This window comes from Erpetoichthys calabaricus, chromosome 1 (genome assembly GCF_900747795.2).
Source record: "Erpetoichthys calabaricus chromosome 1, fErpCal1.3, whole genome shotgun sequence".
NCBI lineage: Eukaryota > Metazoa > Chordata > Cladistia > Polypteriformes > Polypteridae > Erpetoichthys > Erpetoichthys calabaricus.
Genome location: NC_041394.2, coordinates 168,484,661 through 168,501,642, shown reverse-complemented (window position 1 = coordinate 168,501,642; position 16,982 = coordinate 168,484,661). Strand labels below are relative to the sequence as shown.

Sequence of the window (16,982 nt, the reverse complement as noted above, 5' to 3'; positions counted from 1 at the left end):
AGTACATAAGTGATGTCCTGTATTATCTCAAATTACAAGAAAAACAAATTCTCTCTTAGAGAATATGTCCAAATCTTTTTTTTAAATATTATAAGAATTTATTAATACTATTTTAGAATAAGCATGCCAGGACTGTGATTGACTCTATTATGTCATTAACTGTTCTATTGACTCATGATTAAAAACATATAGAGGGGTTTTGTTTCTTTTTTGTCTGAGTCTCTCTTTTTTGTTTCTAACAAGTGGGGGGGGGGGGGGGGGGGGGGGTTCGGGAGGTAGGGCATTTGAAGCTTTTTTGTTTTTGTCTCTTTTTTTTCTGCTGTAGTTTTTATTGTGTATGTTTATTTTTCTTTTGCTTTCATGAGTACTGAGAAAAGCACTATATAAATGTAATGAATTATTATTATTATTGTAATTAATTTGCACCAAATAGTTATATCTGGTATGTTATTGTTGACCTGTTTGATAAGTTGAATGCCACTGTAATGTTCTGGTTTTAGAAAATGAAACAAAACAAAAAAAGCTAAATGTATACCTTTCAGTCTTGTCACTTGAATAGAAGGTATGTGTGCACTTGACCTCTCTCTCAATAGCTCAATAGCACGATGACACCACCACTCCTTTGACTTCCTGTAAAAATACTTTCAAAATGCTCTTTTGTTTTCTTTCACCACCATTTTATGAGTGTTACCATTGCTTTGGCAAAAAATGTTTGAAAACTGTCGCATAAAGAAGTTTTGTAAACCAATAGCTGCTAAAACATGAAAATAATGGAAAATAATCTTTCAGGCGGTTTAGGAGTGTTCTGGTCTTGTGCTAAAATGCTAGAAAAATGCTTAGGTGTGAATGGGCCCTTAAGAGTGTCAGAAATCTGTTTTTGCTCATAAAAGCATTCTGTGCAATTCTGCTGTATGTCACTTTTAGTATTTCTATATAAAAATTATTTTTTCATTACTCTAATTGAGGGTTTAGATACAGTATATTGTTGGTTAATGTACTTGTTAATGTTCATGTACTTTCAAATGAATCATTGACTGTTTGTGACATCACCTCCTCACAGATATTTAAGATGACAGGATAGTAAATTTGGCATTTTACCTTTGGGTTGTTTCAATAAATAAACAACCTTTGTTTCCATATAAGTCCTGGGTTTTGACAAACAGCTTTTCTGAATTTCTCCCCTTTTTCTGACAACAACTTTACTTACTCCTGATTGAGTATTTTCATGTCCTTCTCTCCTTTATCTTAAATATTTTGACAACATTCCTACAAACAGTAGTAGACTGCTATAGAGGATTGGAGAGATGAAACAGAGACAGAAGGATCTCACTACACCACTACATGGCTCCCACTATGGACAGTTAAGTCCTGTGTTCCTTATTAGAAAACAGTTGGGGTCAAAATAACTAATGGTGCTTGGCACCTTTAATTAATGTTAGAACACTAGCAGAGAGCTCTGGGGAAAAAATCACCTGCATTACAATTTATAATACATTCCTGAGCTTAGAAATGGTTTGGAAGATTGCCTCGGAAATAGGTATAAATTGAGGTATAGAATTGCTTTCATGGTGAGGGTACCTTAAAAACTTGGCAGATTTTGAGCATTTTGCCAGAGGTCTCAACCTCATACTCGACTTTGATGCACTGTGCTGAATACCTTTTCTACATCACAATTAGAATTTGGCAGCACTAAATGCAACTTCATAAAACTGGCAGAGCTCTTTGAATCTCAACTGCCCTGTGCTTATAGATTTTACTTTGGACAGCTTCCCCCAGAACTCCTCAACTGGCAAACATTTTTTTAGTTTGGGACCAGTCCTCCAAGGTTAGTTTTGAGACAAAATCAAGAACTTCCAAGTGGAGCTGCTTTCTTACATCTGCCTTGATCACAAGTCAAAATCTGATCTGGATTCTCCTCAGATTGGCCTTTTGTATTGACCACTGACAAATTTTTCAAAATTTGGTCTCTAATTTGGAACTTCCTAAAAATGTTTTTAAAACTTCTGACATAGCATATTTGGCCAACTTTGAATATCTGCTTTGTCTTGTAACAGGATATCGCTTGTGCTTCTTTACAGGTACCCAATAAAAAGTTCATCATCTGGGCAGTGAATTTCAGGGTTGCTCACATACTTGTATAACTCATGAATTTTCTGTTCTGTTCTCTCAATACCTTTGGCTAAATAAATTTGCTTTGTATGTCATGCAGGAGCTCTCCTACACTTTGATCAAATTGGAGGATAGGTGTTTTATTTTGAAAAATGAAACAGAATTTGTTAAAACATTATGTGACCTTATGGTATTTCCATTTGTGGGTCTTTCAGCCTCTTCCGAATATGAGATGACTTCTGATTCTCACTGTTTGACTCATACACAGTTGTGCTCATATGTTTACTACCCTGGCAGAAATTGTAAGATGTGTACCATACTTTATTGAAAAGATGACTGATCACGCAAAACAGATTTCATTTACTTTTAATGGAATCCAAATGAAACTATAACTCATCAAAGAATAGCACAACCATTAAACAAAACATAGTAATAAGGATAATGATGACATGGTCCCTTTTCAAAAGTTTAATTTCCCTTATTTCTTAATACAGTAATCCCTCGCTATATCGCGCTTCGACTTTTGCGGCTTCACTCTATCGCGGATTTTATATGTAAGCATATTTAAATATATATCGCAGATTTATTGCTGGTTCGCGGATTTCTGCGGACAATGGGTCTTTTAATTTCTGGTACATGCTTCCTCAGTTGGTTTGCCCAGTTGATTTCATACAAGGAACGCTATTGGCAGATGGCTGAGAAGCTACCCAACCAGAGCGCGTATTACGTATTAAATAAAACTCCTCAAATATATTGTGAGCACGGGGGCTATTCGCACCCCTAGAGGATACGGCCGCTCCTCAAAAAATGCTGAAAGATTACCTTCACATTGCTCTCTTCCTTACTGGGCTTACATATGGCTGATTTGCCAAGCGATATGCTTCCCGCACTGTGCTTCGCATACTTAAAAGATCAAACAGCACATATTGATTTTTGATTGTTTGCTTTTCTGTCTCTCTCTCTCTTGCTCTGACATTCTCTGCTCCTGATGGAGGGGGTGTGAGCAGGGGGGCTGTTCGCACCCCTAGATGATACAGACGCTCGTCTAAAAAATGCTGAAAGATTACCTTCACGTTGCTCCCTTCTGTGCAGCTGCTTTGTCAAGCGACATGCTTCCTGCACGGTGCTTCGCATACTTAAAAGCTCGAAGGGCACATATTGATTTTTGATTGTTTGTTTTTCTCTGTCTCTCTCTCTCTGACATTCTCTGCTCCTGACGGAGGGGGTGTGGGCAGAGGGGCTGTTCGCACACTGGCCTAGAGGATACAGACGCTCCTCTAAAAATGCTGAAAGACTACCTTTATATTGCTCCCTTCCTTGCAGCTGCTTTGTCCGGCGGTGCTTTGCATACTTAAAAGCCAAACAGCCCTATTGATTTTTGTTTGCTTTTTTCTCTCTCTCTCTGACATTCTCTGCTCCTGACACGCACTCCTTTGAAGAGGAAGATATGTTTGCATTCTTTTAATTGTGAGACAGAACTGTCATCTCTGTCTTGTCATGGAGCACAGTTTAAACTTTTGAAAAAGAGACAAATGTTTGTGTGCAGTGTTCCTGTCTCTCTGCAACCCCCTGTGTTTCTGTGCAAATCTGTGACCCAAGCATGACAATATAAAAATAACCATATAAACATATGGTTTCTACTTCGCGGATTTTCACCTTTCGCGGGGGGGTCTGGAACGCAACCCCCGCGATAGAGGAGGGATTACTGTACTTTGTAGTACCCCCATTAGCATGTCATGCAGTGTTTTGTGATAGTTGTGGATGAGGCCCTTGATTTTCTCAGGTGGTAGAGCTGTCCATTCTTCTTGGAGAAAAGCCTCCAGATCCAATAAATTCTTGAGCTCTCTTGTATGAACTGCAAGTTTGACATCTCCCCAAAGCGGCTCAATGAAATTGAGGTCAGGAGACTGTGATGGGCACTCCAGCACCTTCACTCTTTTCTGCTGTAGACACCGAAGGGTCAACTTGGCCATGTGTTTTGGATCATGGTCATATTGGAAGATCCAAGTGTGTCCCATACGCAGCTTTCAGACTAATGAATGCAAGTTATCCTCCAATATTTTCTGGTAACATACTGCATTCATCTTCCCATCAATTTTCACTAAGTTACCTGTGCCGCTGTAAGCTCACACACCACCAGAACATCAGAGATCCACCTCCATGCCTCATAGGAGGGATGGTGTACTTTTTGTCATGTACCTTGCGTTTATGGTTGTGACCATAAAGTTCAATTTTGATCTCATCACTCCAAAGGATGTGGTTCCAGCAGTTTTGAGGCTTGTCTAGAATGCTGTTTGGCATATTATAACCGGGATGTTTTATGGTGTTGGTACAGTAAAGGATTTTTTCTTGCAACTCAACTGTGCAGCCCATTATTGTTCAAGTACTTCTCTATTGTGTATCTTGAAAGAGCAACACCACTTTTTTGCAGTGAAGCCTTTATGTCAGCTGAAGTGGCTTGTGATTTTTTTTGGCGAATCAACAAATGATCCTGGCAGTTTTGGCTAAAATCTTGATTGGTCTACCTGATCATGGCTTGGTAACAACAGAACCCCTAATTTTCCATTTTTTTATTAGAGTTTGAACACTACTGACAGGCAGTTTCAGATGCTGGATATCTTTTTTATATCCTTTCCTGATTTATACATTTCAATAACCTTTTCTGACAGGTCCTTAGATAGTTCTTGTGCTTTCCAAGTGGCTCAGTATCCAGCAAAGTCAGTGCAGCTCTGCATGAATTTAAATTGACTACTTATACTGTACATGGACACTAATTGCAATCCAAGAAGTTACCGGTGTGGACACTCTTCTTTAATTACCTTTATTTTGAACCTGTTTGTGTATATTTTCAGCCCCAACATTCAAGGGTATGTAACTTTTGATCAGGCCCATTTGGTTGATTTCAGTAATCATTATGATTTAAACAGGGCACACACAATAATGTTATAATAAAATGCTTCACCTGAGCATACTCCCTAATTAAAAGGAAAGCTTTCTGCACGATTTCTTACATTTTGCAAACATTGGCCAATATTTCACAAATTCTGCCAGGGTATCTAAACATATCAGCACCACTGTATGAAATAAAGGATGTCCATTGGTTGAGGAGATAGACTATTCAAGGCCTTTGACATGTGTGGATGATGGAATGCTGCTGAATATGTTTTTATCTTTGGCTTCATTGCACACTGGCATGACTACAAATCCAACTGTTAAATTATCTTGTGTTTTGTTATAGTACCTGGCTGAAACGGTACATTCCTTCTTACACATGATATTGTTGCTTTTCTCAACAAAAAAAAGGAATGGTCTTTTTTCTGTCTAAATGAACTTATACAGATCCTTTGAACACTCAGATTCTAGTTAAATGAGTCCAATTTTAACCCAAAAGTTGAGGCATCTCGCACAGCTAGAACAGTGAGAGTTTAACTAATCATCAGTGATTCCAAATTCCTGAAATGTATGCTGGTGTTGTTCTTCCCTGACTGGTTGTGGGTGTTACAATATACTGTATATCCCAGAGCCGCTAACAATAGGCGGGAGACTCACAGAACGTCTGGGAGAGGTGGGATGTCTGCATTTTAAAACTTGAAAATATACAGTATATCCATTAATTATTTGCTAAACCCAATTTTATTTCAATTATAGGGACATATAAATCCAAATGCTGCCCCAGAAAAATTGGGTGCAGGATGGGAACCCACCTTTGAATTGGGTGCCATTCCATCAAGGGCATACTTACATGCACAATACCTGGACAATTTAGATTCTCCAATTATATAACAGCATGACTTTGTAATTTGAGTGGGAAATCACCATAGTAATTTGTAAAATGTGCAATCTCTACACAGGTGGTGGGTCAGGATTCCACTCAGTACTCCCACATTCCTCCAGTTGTAAATAAAAACACTAACACAGCTTAAGGACTCAAAAAGAAAGTTTATTTGAACATAACTAACTCCAAAGTGTATCAGAAAATTGTACTTCCTGTTATGTTACTGATAAAAAACATCCAAAGAATTCATAAAATCTTAGCATGTTGTAAAAAGTTAAGACTAACAGGAGAAGAAGGACACTATATGAGATAGTTTCACCATGTTTAAAATAACGTTTTTAAGCAGAATAGAAAAGAGATCTGAACCTGAATGTGAAACAGAAACAAAGAGTAAACAATGCTTTCTCAATAACAAAATTGAACTTAAAGTTGTATAATGTTATAATGTCTAAAGTACCATAAATCATTGTTATTTATTTTTTACACAGATATCGTGAACAGAAAAATATACTAACAAAATGTAAACCATTCATCTTCTTTATTTTTTTTTTGAAAACCCTATATAATATTATCAGTATTTAAAATATACAATAGTATAAGTATTTAAAATGAATTACTAACTTTTACTCTTTTCTCTTTTAAGTGCATACCTATCCCTATTTAATCTAAGGGAAACAAAACCTAAAAAATACCATACAGTAATCCATATGAAAGGTTAATCAGGACAGCACAAGCAGACATGGCCAAACCAGCTGTGTTATTCCACAGGAGCTTTGTCCTTCTTCTTTCCCTCCCTTTTTGGTTTCTTGGATTCTAAAAAAAAAGAGAGATATATAAGAGTGAAACATACTGAATGTTGGGAAGCAGTGTGGTGTAGTGGTTAAGGCTTTGGACTTCAAACCCTGGGGTTGTTGATTCAAATACTGACATTGTGTGACCCTAAGCAAGTCAATTCACCTGCCTGTGCTCCAATTGGAGAAAGAAAAGAAATGTGACCAATTGTATCTCAAATGTTGTACATTGCTTGAGATAAACACATTGGACAAATACATAAATGTAAACTTCAGACAAAATTAACAGAAACATTATTTTTAATGTTTCTCTAAAAACCTTTGGGTTCCATTTATTAACGATAACAATATGCATTTGATGAAAAGATACTAATATCAAAGGGATATTTAAGGTTATACTTGCTATCTTCTGCAACCAAGAACAAATGAGAAATTGTGCAGCAACTGTAAGGAATAAAAGCCTCCTTTAATGCTTCTTTTAAAATCTTGTGGACAAAAGCACACTTTGAGAAAAAGAAATTCTCATATGTACACTACTCAAAAGAATTAAGGGAACACTTAAATCACACATCGGATCTTGATGAACTAAATATAACTTTACTGTTGATAACAATTCATTTATAACAAAATGATGTAACAACAGTAAACGGAAGCCAAAATCACTGACCCACTAAGGGCTGAATTCAACATAACACTGAAAATCAAAGTCAGAAATTCAAATCACAGGCTGATCCAACATGCATAAATTTCATCAGAGAAACTCATAATGTGACTCAGTAGTGCGGTATGTCCACCATGTGCCTCTATCCACTCTGACAATGTCTGGGCTTGCTCCCGATGAGACAGCGGATGGTGTCCGGGGATCTGCTCCCAGACCTGGATTAGGACATCAGTTAGCTCCTGGAAGCATTACATGCAATAATACACAACATCCCAGAGGTTTTCAATTGGATTCAGGTCTGGGGAACATGGGGGCCCATCAAAGGTTTAAATTCCTTTGTCATTCAGGAAATACCTACACACTCTGGCCACTTGAGGTTGGGCATTGTCCTGCACCAGGAGGAAACAAGGGCCCACTGCACCACCATAAGGTCTGACAATGGCTCTGGGGATCTCATCCTGGTACCTAACATCAGTCAGGGTACCATTGTCTAGCACATGGAGATCTGGGTGACCCTCCAAGGATAAGCTTTCCCAGACCATCACTGAACCACTGCCAAACCGGTCATGCCGGATGATGTTGCAGACTGCATAACTGCATATTCACCTGGCGTCTCCAAACTCTTTCACGTTTGTCACATGTGCTCAGGGTGAACCTGCTCTCATCTGAGGTGCCAATGGTGGAGCTGGGAATTGTGGTATTCTCTGATGAATGCCAATCAAGCTGCACAGTGATGGGATGTGAGCACAGGTCCCACTAGAGGATGTCAGACCCTGATGCCATCCTCACAGTTTGGTCAGACACATGCACACCAGAAGGCAGCTGGAGGTTATTTTATAGGGTTTTGGCAGGGTCCTGCAGCTGGGCTGACACCCTTCTATGGTCCTGTCCAGCTCTTCTTGTGTAACAGCCCGTTTCCTGATATTTCATCCATGCTTTTGAGACTGGGAAACACAGCAAACCTTTTTGCGACGGTATGTATGGATGTTCCATCCTGGGGGAGCTGGACTACTTGTGTAACCTAAGTCGGCTGCAAGTACTGCCTCATGCTACCAGTAGTGACAAGGGCACTAGCAAAACTAGAGAAGAATAAGTCAGGAAGGATAAGGAGAGAGCAATTGTCTGTCGCCACTACCTGCAAAACTATTCCCTTTTTGGAGTTTGTCTTGCTGTTGCTTCTCCAGTGCACCTGTTGTTACTTTCATTTGCACCAAAGCAGGTGAAGTTGATTCACAATCGCTCATGCCTCCTAACTTGACAGACTGATATACCTGAAGCTTAACTGACTTGGTGTTACAATGTGATGATTAAGTGTTCCCTTAATTTTTTTCAGCAGTATATAAATGTTAAGGGTTGCCCATCTGTCACAAAATGGCAATTGCATCTGTTACAATATAAAAGTTTGAAGTTTCAATGATTTCATTCACCACCTGGCAAACTAAGTAGAAATGATAATCGTCAAACCTATTTTTGGTCATATTTGCAATCATTTTAGTTGGTCTGGAGTCCTGGCAGGACTACGGGCTGGGCCACTTAGAGGTTGCTTCTGGGCTGCATGTGGCTTGTGGGCCGCCATTTGAATAGGTCTGCTCTGTGGCATCACTCTGAAGAACCAATATGGCACATTTATTTTTAAGAGTCTTTGAGTTGCCAGTGCCTCATATGCTACATGCAACAAGTCGTGAATGCTTCCAGCCATTCAGCAAATAGGACACTGTTATAAGTGATCCAGCAGGCTCACTCTAAAGAACACTCTATGATGATGTAGGCCCTTATGTTTAGTGGGTGTTTTCACTCTCCTCCTGCAGGTGTGTGTGGCTGGTCGATCAGTTCATTTCATTTGTAGGTTATGCAAACTGCCTTAAGCAATATCACTACATGACTGGTGCTGAGCCCAAATGAATTGGTCCATAAAATAAAACAGTAGATCTTGGTAGTGTTTAATTGAATAAAGATATTTTTTAATTGTTTTGCTAGGAACATTTGTTGTTAAAAATCAAGGATTAGTACTTGAAATTTTTAAAGGGAAGATTTTTTTTTTTAATGTGCAGTATTAGCCATTCCTTTTATCAAGGGCTGGAAAAGATCAATAAGCAAACTTTTCACTTTATAAAATGGTTGATGTAAAAAGTAAACGTTAATGTTAAATTCACTTAAGTATTTTCTTAACTAGAATAGAACGTTAGTTTTACATAGCAACATCGAGAATAGAAGATTAGATTTTATCCCTAGATCTTATTCCTAGTAAAATGTTGCAAAAATGTTAATGGAACATTTTTGACACTCAGCCTAAATTCTGATCTTAACATTTAGGAAGATAGGTTAGATTGCTTACTTTCTTGCAAATGGAAAGGTATAGGGGCATACTGTTGTCTGACTATACAGTATATTATAAAATATGCCCTAGAATAAAAGAATTAAAGAATTACAGAATTGTAACTAAAAGATCTAAGCCTTAGATAGAAACATCATAAGCAAAAACTTTTACTTTTTGTGTATTATCAAATTTTCTCTCCTTTTTTGTGCAATCTGGCTTTGCTTTGAATTTCATGTAAACTTTTAAATGAAAATACTTGGATTTCGGAATTTTTTGGTGCATGCAACATACTGAATGCTTGAACCTTTGCAGCAGCTGCAGAAATTTGGAAATATTGGCAAATGCAGCTATAGTTACATTTAAGTTTGTTCACTCCTAGCAACTGCCATCACATCCAAGGCAACTGATGCAACCGCATAAAAACTGAAGTCATTATAAAAGTGCAACAGGCAATCAACAGATTGTAGTGCCCTGCGAGGAAAGAAAACACGCGAGACATTTTCTTAATGCAGGCAAAAACTACTGATTATTTATTGAACGTGCTTTAACTATATACAACTGTTGTCTATTCCCTCATTTCCCCACCTCCTCCCACACTGCAGTGCATGTGAATTGTGTCTTCAGCAGTGCAGCGCTGACAGCAAGAATTATACATTATTATGGAAAATATGCTATATTTGCTTAAGATGGAAGCCTGATTCATTTTTCTTATTCTAAACCTTGCACAGAAAATAAAAGAGCAGATAATTTCGTATGCTTTGTAGATCACCAGGGTGCGTACAGCCACCCTAACCCCAACACAGACAGACAGGAAACTATTTTGCCACACATTACGTGGTTTATTTACAGAAAACACAGTCCATACAGCACAGTCCCTTCTCTCAGCCAGTCCTTTCACCTCCACTCCTCCTGACAAGCTTCGTCCACTTCCTCCCAACTCAGGTCATTAAGTGGTGGTGACTGGCTCCTTCTATAGGGCACCCAAAAGGAGTCCAGGTGCCCAACAAGCTTCTTCTGTCAGCATTTCCGGGTGTGGCGGAAGTGCTGCCAAATAGGGCCCTGCAAGCATCCAGGCGCCCTCTGGTGTTGGCCATGGGCCTTAGCAGGGTTGAGCTTCCATGCACAAAACCCGTGGCCCTGCTGGAAGCCATGGGGGCTGCCCTCTGTTGGTCCAGGGGAGAAACTGTCCTGAAAATACTCTCTTTTCTGGTCCTTCCACGGTGCGGGTGTCCCGGCCAGACAAGGGCCTTGTCCATCCGCCACAGCTTAAATAGTGTTAGAAAAAGGTTTTTTGAAATTCCACAGACATAGTTAGGATGGCATACTCAGGGATTCTGCTCCTGTCCACTCCAATTGCTCCCTACTGGGCTACTTGCATTGAAGCAAGTTGGTTTTGTTTAGAAGGTCTATTATATCAGTTTAATATAACTAAATCAGATTGTCTGTATTTTGGACAGCCTTCAATGATCATTCTTAAACTGTCCAATGTTGCATTATTGGTATCATTTGTTTTATGCTTGGCCTATCGATACCATGAGATAACAGCACAAAATATAATCTTGTACTTTTAATGAAATTTGCTAAACATAGGGTACTGCTGTACTAAGGGCTGCTTCCTCTTAGTTTGAGAAGGTTGGTTTCAAATCCTTGCCTTGTCACTGTCTGTGAAGTGTTTATTTTGGGCCTGTGTCTGCACTGGTTTTCTTCCAGGTACTCTAGTATCATCTTAACACTTTGAATACAAGGTACATGTTACAGTAAGTCATATCTCATTGAGCGTGTCAAGGCACAACATATGATATAACTATAGACGCTGCAACTTGTGGAAAATAGTGCTATATGTGGACAGACCTTAGTTATGTCATTGTGGAAAAGGTATAAAGCTGCTGATGTTTTGAAACAACTAGATTTGTTGCAAGATGATTATTTTGATGATAATGACAGTAACTGAGATAGTGTCAATCAATTGGATGATGTGGAACCTGTAGGGACTGACACTGATGCGGATAGCTGCCCTGAAGGCGTTTCTTCATTACAAGGTATCCAACTAGTCTCGACTGTCAGCACAGCACCACACAGACATTCTGCATCCCACAGAGTGCAGTTATCAACTACCAGATGTGTTGTGTGCATCAAGCATGAACAGTGCAAAGAAATGTGTTATACTTATGGCCCACCTGCTTCTAAGCCTAGACTCTGTGTGGTGCCATTCTTCAAGGACTTTCATTCATCAGCAGACTTTTAGTTATGTTGCTGGTCAAAATAAAGTAATTAGCAGTTTGCTTACATTTTTGACAGAATTATTGTTGATAATAAAACAGGGTGGCGCAGGGAAACAGGAAATTTTCAACTGACGTTCAATACAAAATACATTTAATGATGAAATGTATTGTACAGGAAATGCAATTAAAGGCAGTAATCAATATTTATTCAATATTCTTTTTATGTTTTGAAGAAAACATCATGAAGGTGTTGTTCATTTCTCTGTACACATTCTGACAGACTGTTGTGGAAATACTGCATTGCTCAACGTAACATGTTAAGGGGAATGCCAGCGATTTCCTCTTCAATCCTCCTTTTTAGTTCAGCAATGGTTGCAGGAAGTGTGCGGTACACTTGGCTTTTAAGATGTCCCCACAGAAAAAAAAATCACAAACAGTGAGATCTGGGGATCTTGGAGGCCATGGAATGTCACCATTGCGTGATATGATGTACCTTCCAAGCAATCGTTGAATAGCTGCTATCGATTGTTGGGCAATATGTGAATTGGCTCCACCTGGGGACTTCCTTTTTAAGGCTGAACCAGTTTCTTCGAAATTACTCACCCATGTTGTAATCGGATGAGCAGATAGTACATGATTACGACGTCCTAACTGAAAATGACGCCAAAATTCCCTTTGCGCAGCAGTCACACTATCACCATTCTTATAAAAGGCTTTCACAGCGAATGCTCATTGTGCACCACTCCACTGCTCCGTTATAACTAATGGCAAGGGGTCCTAAACAAGGTCGCATTGATCCCAAACAACTGCCAACGCCCCAGAGTCTCCAACACCGAGTTACAAAATTTCCCATTTCCCTGCGCCACACTATATATTGCATTTTTACAAAATATATATTTTTAAATTTGATAGAGTTCATTATTTATCATATATTTAGAGGCCTATATTGTAGCATCCTGGTAATAGATGGTTCTGCAGTCCATACATGTTAGGTTCATTGACAACTCCGAACTGGTCTTGTATGAGTGGGCATGCATAAGTGTGTGCATGAATGTCTCCACTCTTTCATTCAGAGCTGCAGAGGAAGGCTCCAGAGCCAACCAGACCTGAATTAAATGAATGAACTGATGATATACAGTATTATAGACTGAAGAATGGGGTGAATAGGGTGCCCTTTCATCACAAAGAACACTTACATGCACTCAAGCAAGTTTCTCAATACCCAATAATAGTGTGCCTTTTTTGTGTAGTTAAAAAGAAAAAGAAAAAAGAAAACATTAGAACATGGGGGTGTTTGAACACTTCATGTAACACTGCATTGCACACTTAAAATTGCACTTACTTAAAAAAGGCTGCAAACAAAATGCATGCAAAGCTCCAGTGACACTAACTAATGTTTATTATGTGCTTAGATCTGGCATAGTAAATCTGTTAATGCACTGTAATCTTAAATCTCTCAAGAGGGCTCTGTACCAAGAGAAAACAAACCATAATTATCATTAGATTTGTTTATTCAAGAAAAATCAATTAAGACATTTACTGTAAGTCATTCAGAGTGAATCAAGCTTAACACTAAAAGCTCTCCTGGGAAAATTAATTTATTTGCAAGTCTTAAAACTGCTTCCATTTATACCAATAGGGTTTTCCAGTTAAAGAGTTACATGTCTACAGAAATGTTAGATTGACAATGTCCTAATGATTCATGCTTTCCTGATTGCAATTAACTTCAGATCACCTTAATGAATAATCTCTAGAGCTTTTACTTTTATTTACTGCTAATATTTAATTTTATCATACAATGGATCCTAAAAGGCTGGCTTTATGGGAGGCTCTTTTTATGATATGTAAAACATTAACCTTTAATTCATTGCCACTTTAGTGAAAAATATATAGTAGAAAAATATCTTTCTACCAGAGCCAGGAGCCAGACAAAATTAGGCTTGTTTCTATTTTACTTCTGCTACGTTTGTTTCCAAATGTTCCTAGAGCCATCTTTGAAATTGTATAGCTCATTTAATTTCCAGCTCTACCGTATATGTAGATTTCATCCTAATGGAAATGTCTTAATTAATGCCACTGGTTAAGTTTAACTTATGTCATCATACAGATAACAAATCCACAAGGATGCTATTTTTAAAGAGTCACTTCACTCTGACCATCTGCCCTTTGTTCAAAATTTGCAGAACTGCAGTGAACAGCAGATGTAGTATAAGAACATTTTGAATTTGGCACTGACAATAGTTCAACAAAAACTGGAAACTTCAGTCTGTGATGACAACATTCAGTATATACATGAATATGAAAGAAAATGTTAGTATAGGCATCGCAAGAAGTGTAAAACTGTGTTGAGGAAAACAATAAATAGGGGTAAAAAAGACGTCTGTCTTGCATGTTTAAGATCTGGTTATTTGCAAGTTGTTATGTGAAACTGCTTTAATGTACAGCAATCCCTAACATCCAACAGTTTCTCAGCTTCACAAGAAAAAATGCATTACTTGTAGTGAGTACTTGCATTATTTATGTAGTGACAACAGTCTGCTTTAATTGGTAAGAAGGGGTAACATACTGTACATGCAAGAAGAAAGGTCACTTTATGATCATGCTAATGAATCGTATTCAGTAGTGCTATATCTTTAATGACAGACATTTCCATAAATTAGGATTATAATTCCAAGAAATGTATCTTTCACAAAGTTTAAGAAGTGTATTGTTGAGAAGTTGGAAAATGGATTGATAGATTTTTTTTTTTTAATTTCTGCTATGGGACTAAAAGATGTCAAGACAGTGAGAACTAAACTAGTGATCTAGTGCATCATCCACCTATTACTATTACAAGTGATATTCTTCAAGCACTTGTAGTCAACAATGGATCATCAGGACCCATTTATCCATCCATCCATTCATTATCCAACCCGCTATATCCTAACTACAGGGTCACAGGGGTCTGCTGGGGCCAATCCCAGGCAACACAGGGCGCAGGGCAGGAAACAAACCTCAGGCAGGGTGCCAGCCCACCACAGAGGACCCATTTATTTCTGGTTAATCTAAGCAATGCATTGTAAGAAAAAAAAATTGAAAAACAAACATTTGTAAAAAATAATAGTAAATGTATTTAATTGCAACCTTTCTAGCAAAATCATCTGAAATATGTTCCATATCTACCATAATAAAATGGCAAGTGTCTGTGTGTATCTGTGTGTACGTCCAGCTGTTAAGTCATGGGCATGGGAAGTGTAAAAGGAGTGCTAATGTTTGTGATGCGCCATCTGTTGAAATGACAAATGCAATGCATTTCGTTACTACATACATTAAAAAAATTCAAGTACCCCTCACTGCAGCTTGCAGAATGGGGCTTGGCCAAAGATAGGTCAAGTTAAATGTTTAACTCTGCCCAAAATCTGCAGGTATTCTGCTCAATTCCGTGTGCTGGTAATGAAAGTTATCAGGCGACAGCAACTGTAGGGGTGATACACCTGGTTACACTATGGTTAAGAGGAAGGTTCTGCGAGAATTATATAAATGAAATGATGATGACTGTCAAATAAACAAAGTTACACAAACATGTAATTTTCATCACTTGTACACAGGCCACATCTTCCCTGTCTAGCTTGGCAGGATCCAAATGTGTGATGTCTATGAATTACAAACTGTTTTAAGGGAAAGTGCAATGCATTTCATTGTTTACATGCATTATAAAATACATTCCAATGGTACATTGCAAATATTACTGATGAATACTCTGAAATCTACATTGGTTACTTAACTTAGATTTCAACCCAGCTTAGATGGGTAGCACAATAAGTAATGTATAATCATACATGTCAAACAACTTGCACTAATTCATCAATTTTTGATTTAAGAGGGAACTCAATAACATGAAAATCTGGAAAGCACAGTTACTACATTTTTTAAACCACACTATAGAAATTGTGTTGGGGGACTAGCATGGAAGTGTAATTTCATAATTTGAATGTGAAACCGATGATCTCTGAAGACTAGGCCTTGTGCCTACTCACAAGGTAGTAGCAGTTAAGTCAAGTAGTCATTAATGTTTCCTGTTAAATATATTTAAAGGCTGGAGTTATGTACAATGTTTTTCTGGGCCTTCAGGACACATTGTCTTAATTTGAATGTAGCTTTAGTTAAGAGCTGATTAATGGTTCATTGTTGATGTAGTGGTGATGCCAGATTAATATTTATTTATTCAATTATCAGTGGATGTGTGATGTCCCATGTTCCAAGGACCCTAACATGATTCCTCTTGTGCATCTTGAAGTTCATTACCAAGACCAGTGATGTAGAAGAATGAGGCAAAGACCAGATTAAAAAGTGAAAAAACAAAGTGAAATAGCATTAATCAAAGTGTTATTAGTCACCTTATACTTAGTCCAGATAACACTCATTCAAAAGAAACAAGAGGTGCATCTCATACCTTCCACAGAGGAAGCACAATATGATATTAGCTACACACTGTGATGCTTCCTGCCAGATCTCTGCACTCAAGTGTTTGCTCGCCTACCTGTAAGCAGCTCACTCTCCATCCTTTCATCCAGTAAGTAAAATTAGTTAACTTTTACCCGGGCCCTTTCACAACTTCTATGGCTTATTTTTTGTGCTGCCTAATAACCTTATTTTTTCCCACAACCTTCTCTTTAGCAGGGGCTGCTACCTTTTCCTGTTCCAAGGCATGCAAGGGACATGTAGTACTCCATAATTGCCTTGTGCACACACAGCTGTGTGGCTGCATTGCCATCAGCTTACCATAGCCTCACACACTCCCTTCTCTGCCAAGGTAAGTGCCTTTGAAAACTATTTATAAAAGGCTGCAAGGCCTTGTTTACAAAACCACAGGGTGCTACTTTATGATAATGCTCAGTGTGTTCATTGGGGTTTACAGTACTTTGCTTTTCTTGTCAAAATAAGCTGCAGTAAGGATTGTTGCTTTGCTTTATTAGTAAGTAAAGCTAAACTTGTCATTTCTCCATTTTAGCACCACCCTGACACATGACAAATGATTGAAGCTTCCTGTGCTGATGGATCAAGACAGTTCACTATACAAGGTGAATGCAGGCTGCTTATAGACAGTGCTGTGGGAATGGCGACAGAC

At 38.3% G+C, this 16,982-nt stretch overlaps 1 protein-coding gene across 1 annotated transcript in view; it reads right to left on the bottom strand.

Moving 5' to 3' along the window:
* Window positions 1-6,028: 6,028 nt before the first annotated feature.
* The window catches only part of ptn (pleiotrophin), a 429,887-nt gene continuing 418,933 nt past the window's right edge, over window positions 6,029-16,982 (bottom strand). The window contains exon 5 of the mRNA XM_028808352.2: window positions 6,029-6,697. Coding sequence (XP_028664185.2) covers window positions 6,642-6,697 — 56 coding nt within the window. The 3' untranslated portion in view covers window positions 6,029-6,641. The remainder of the gene's footprint in view (window positions 6,698-16,982) is intronic.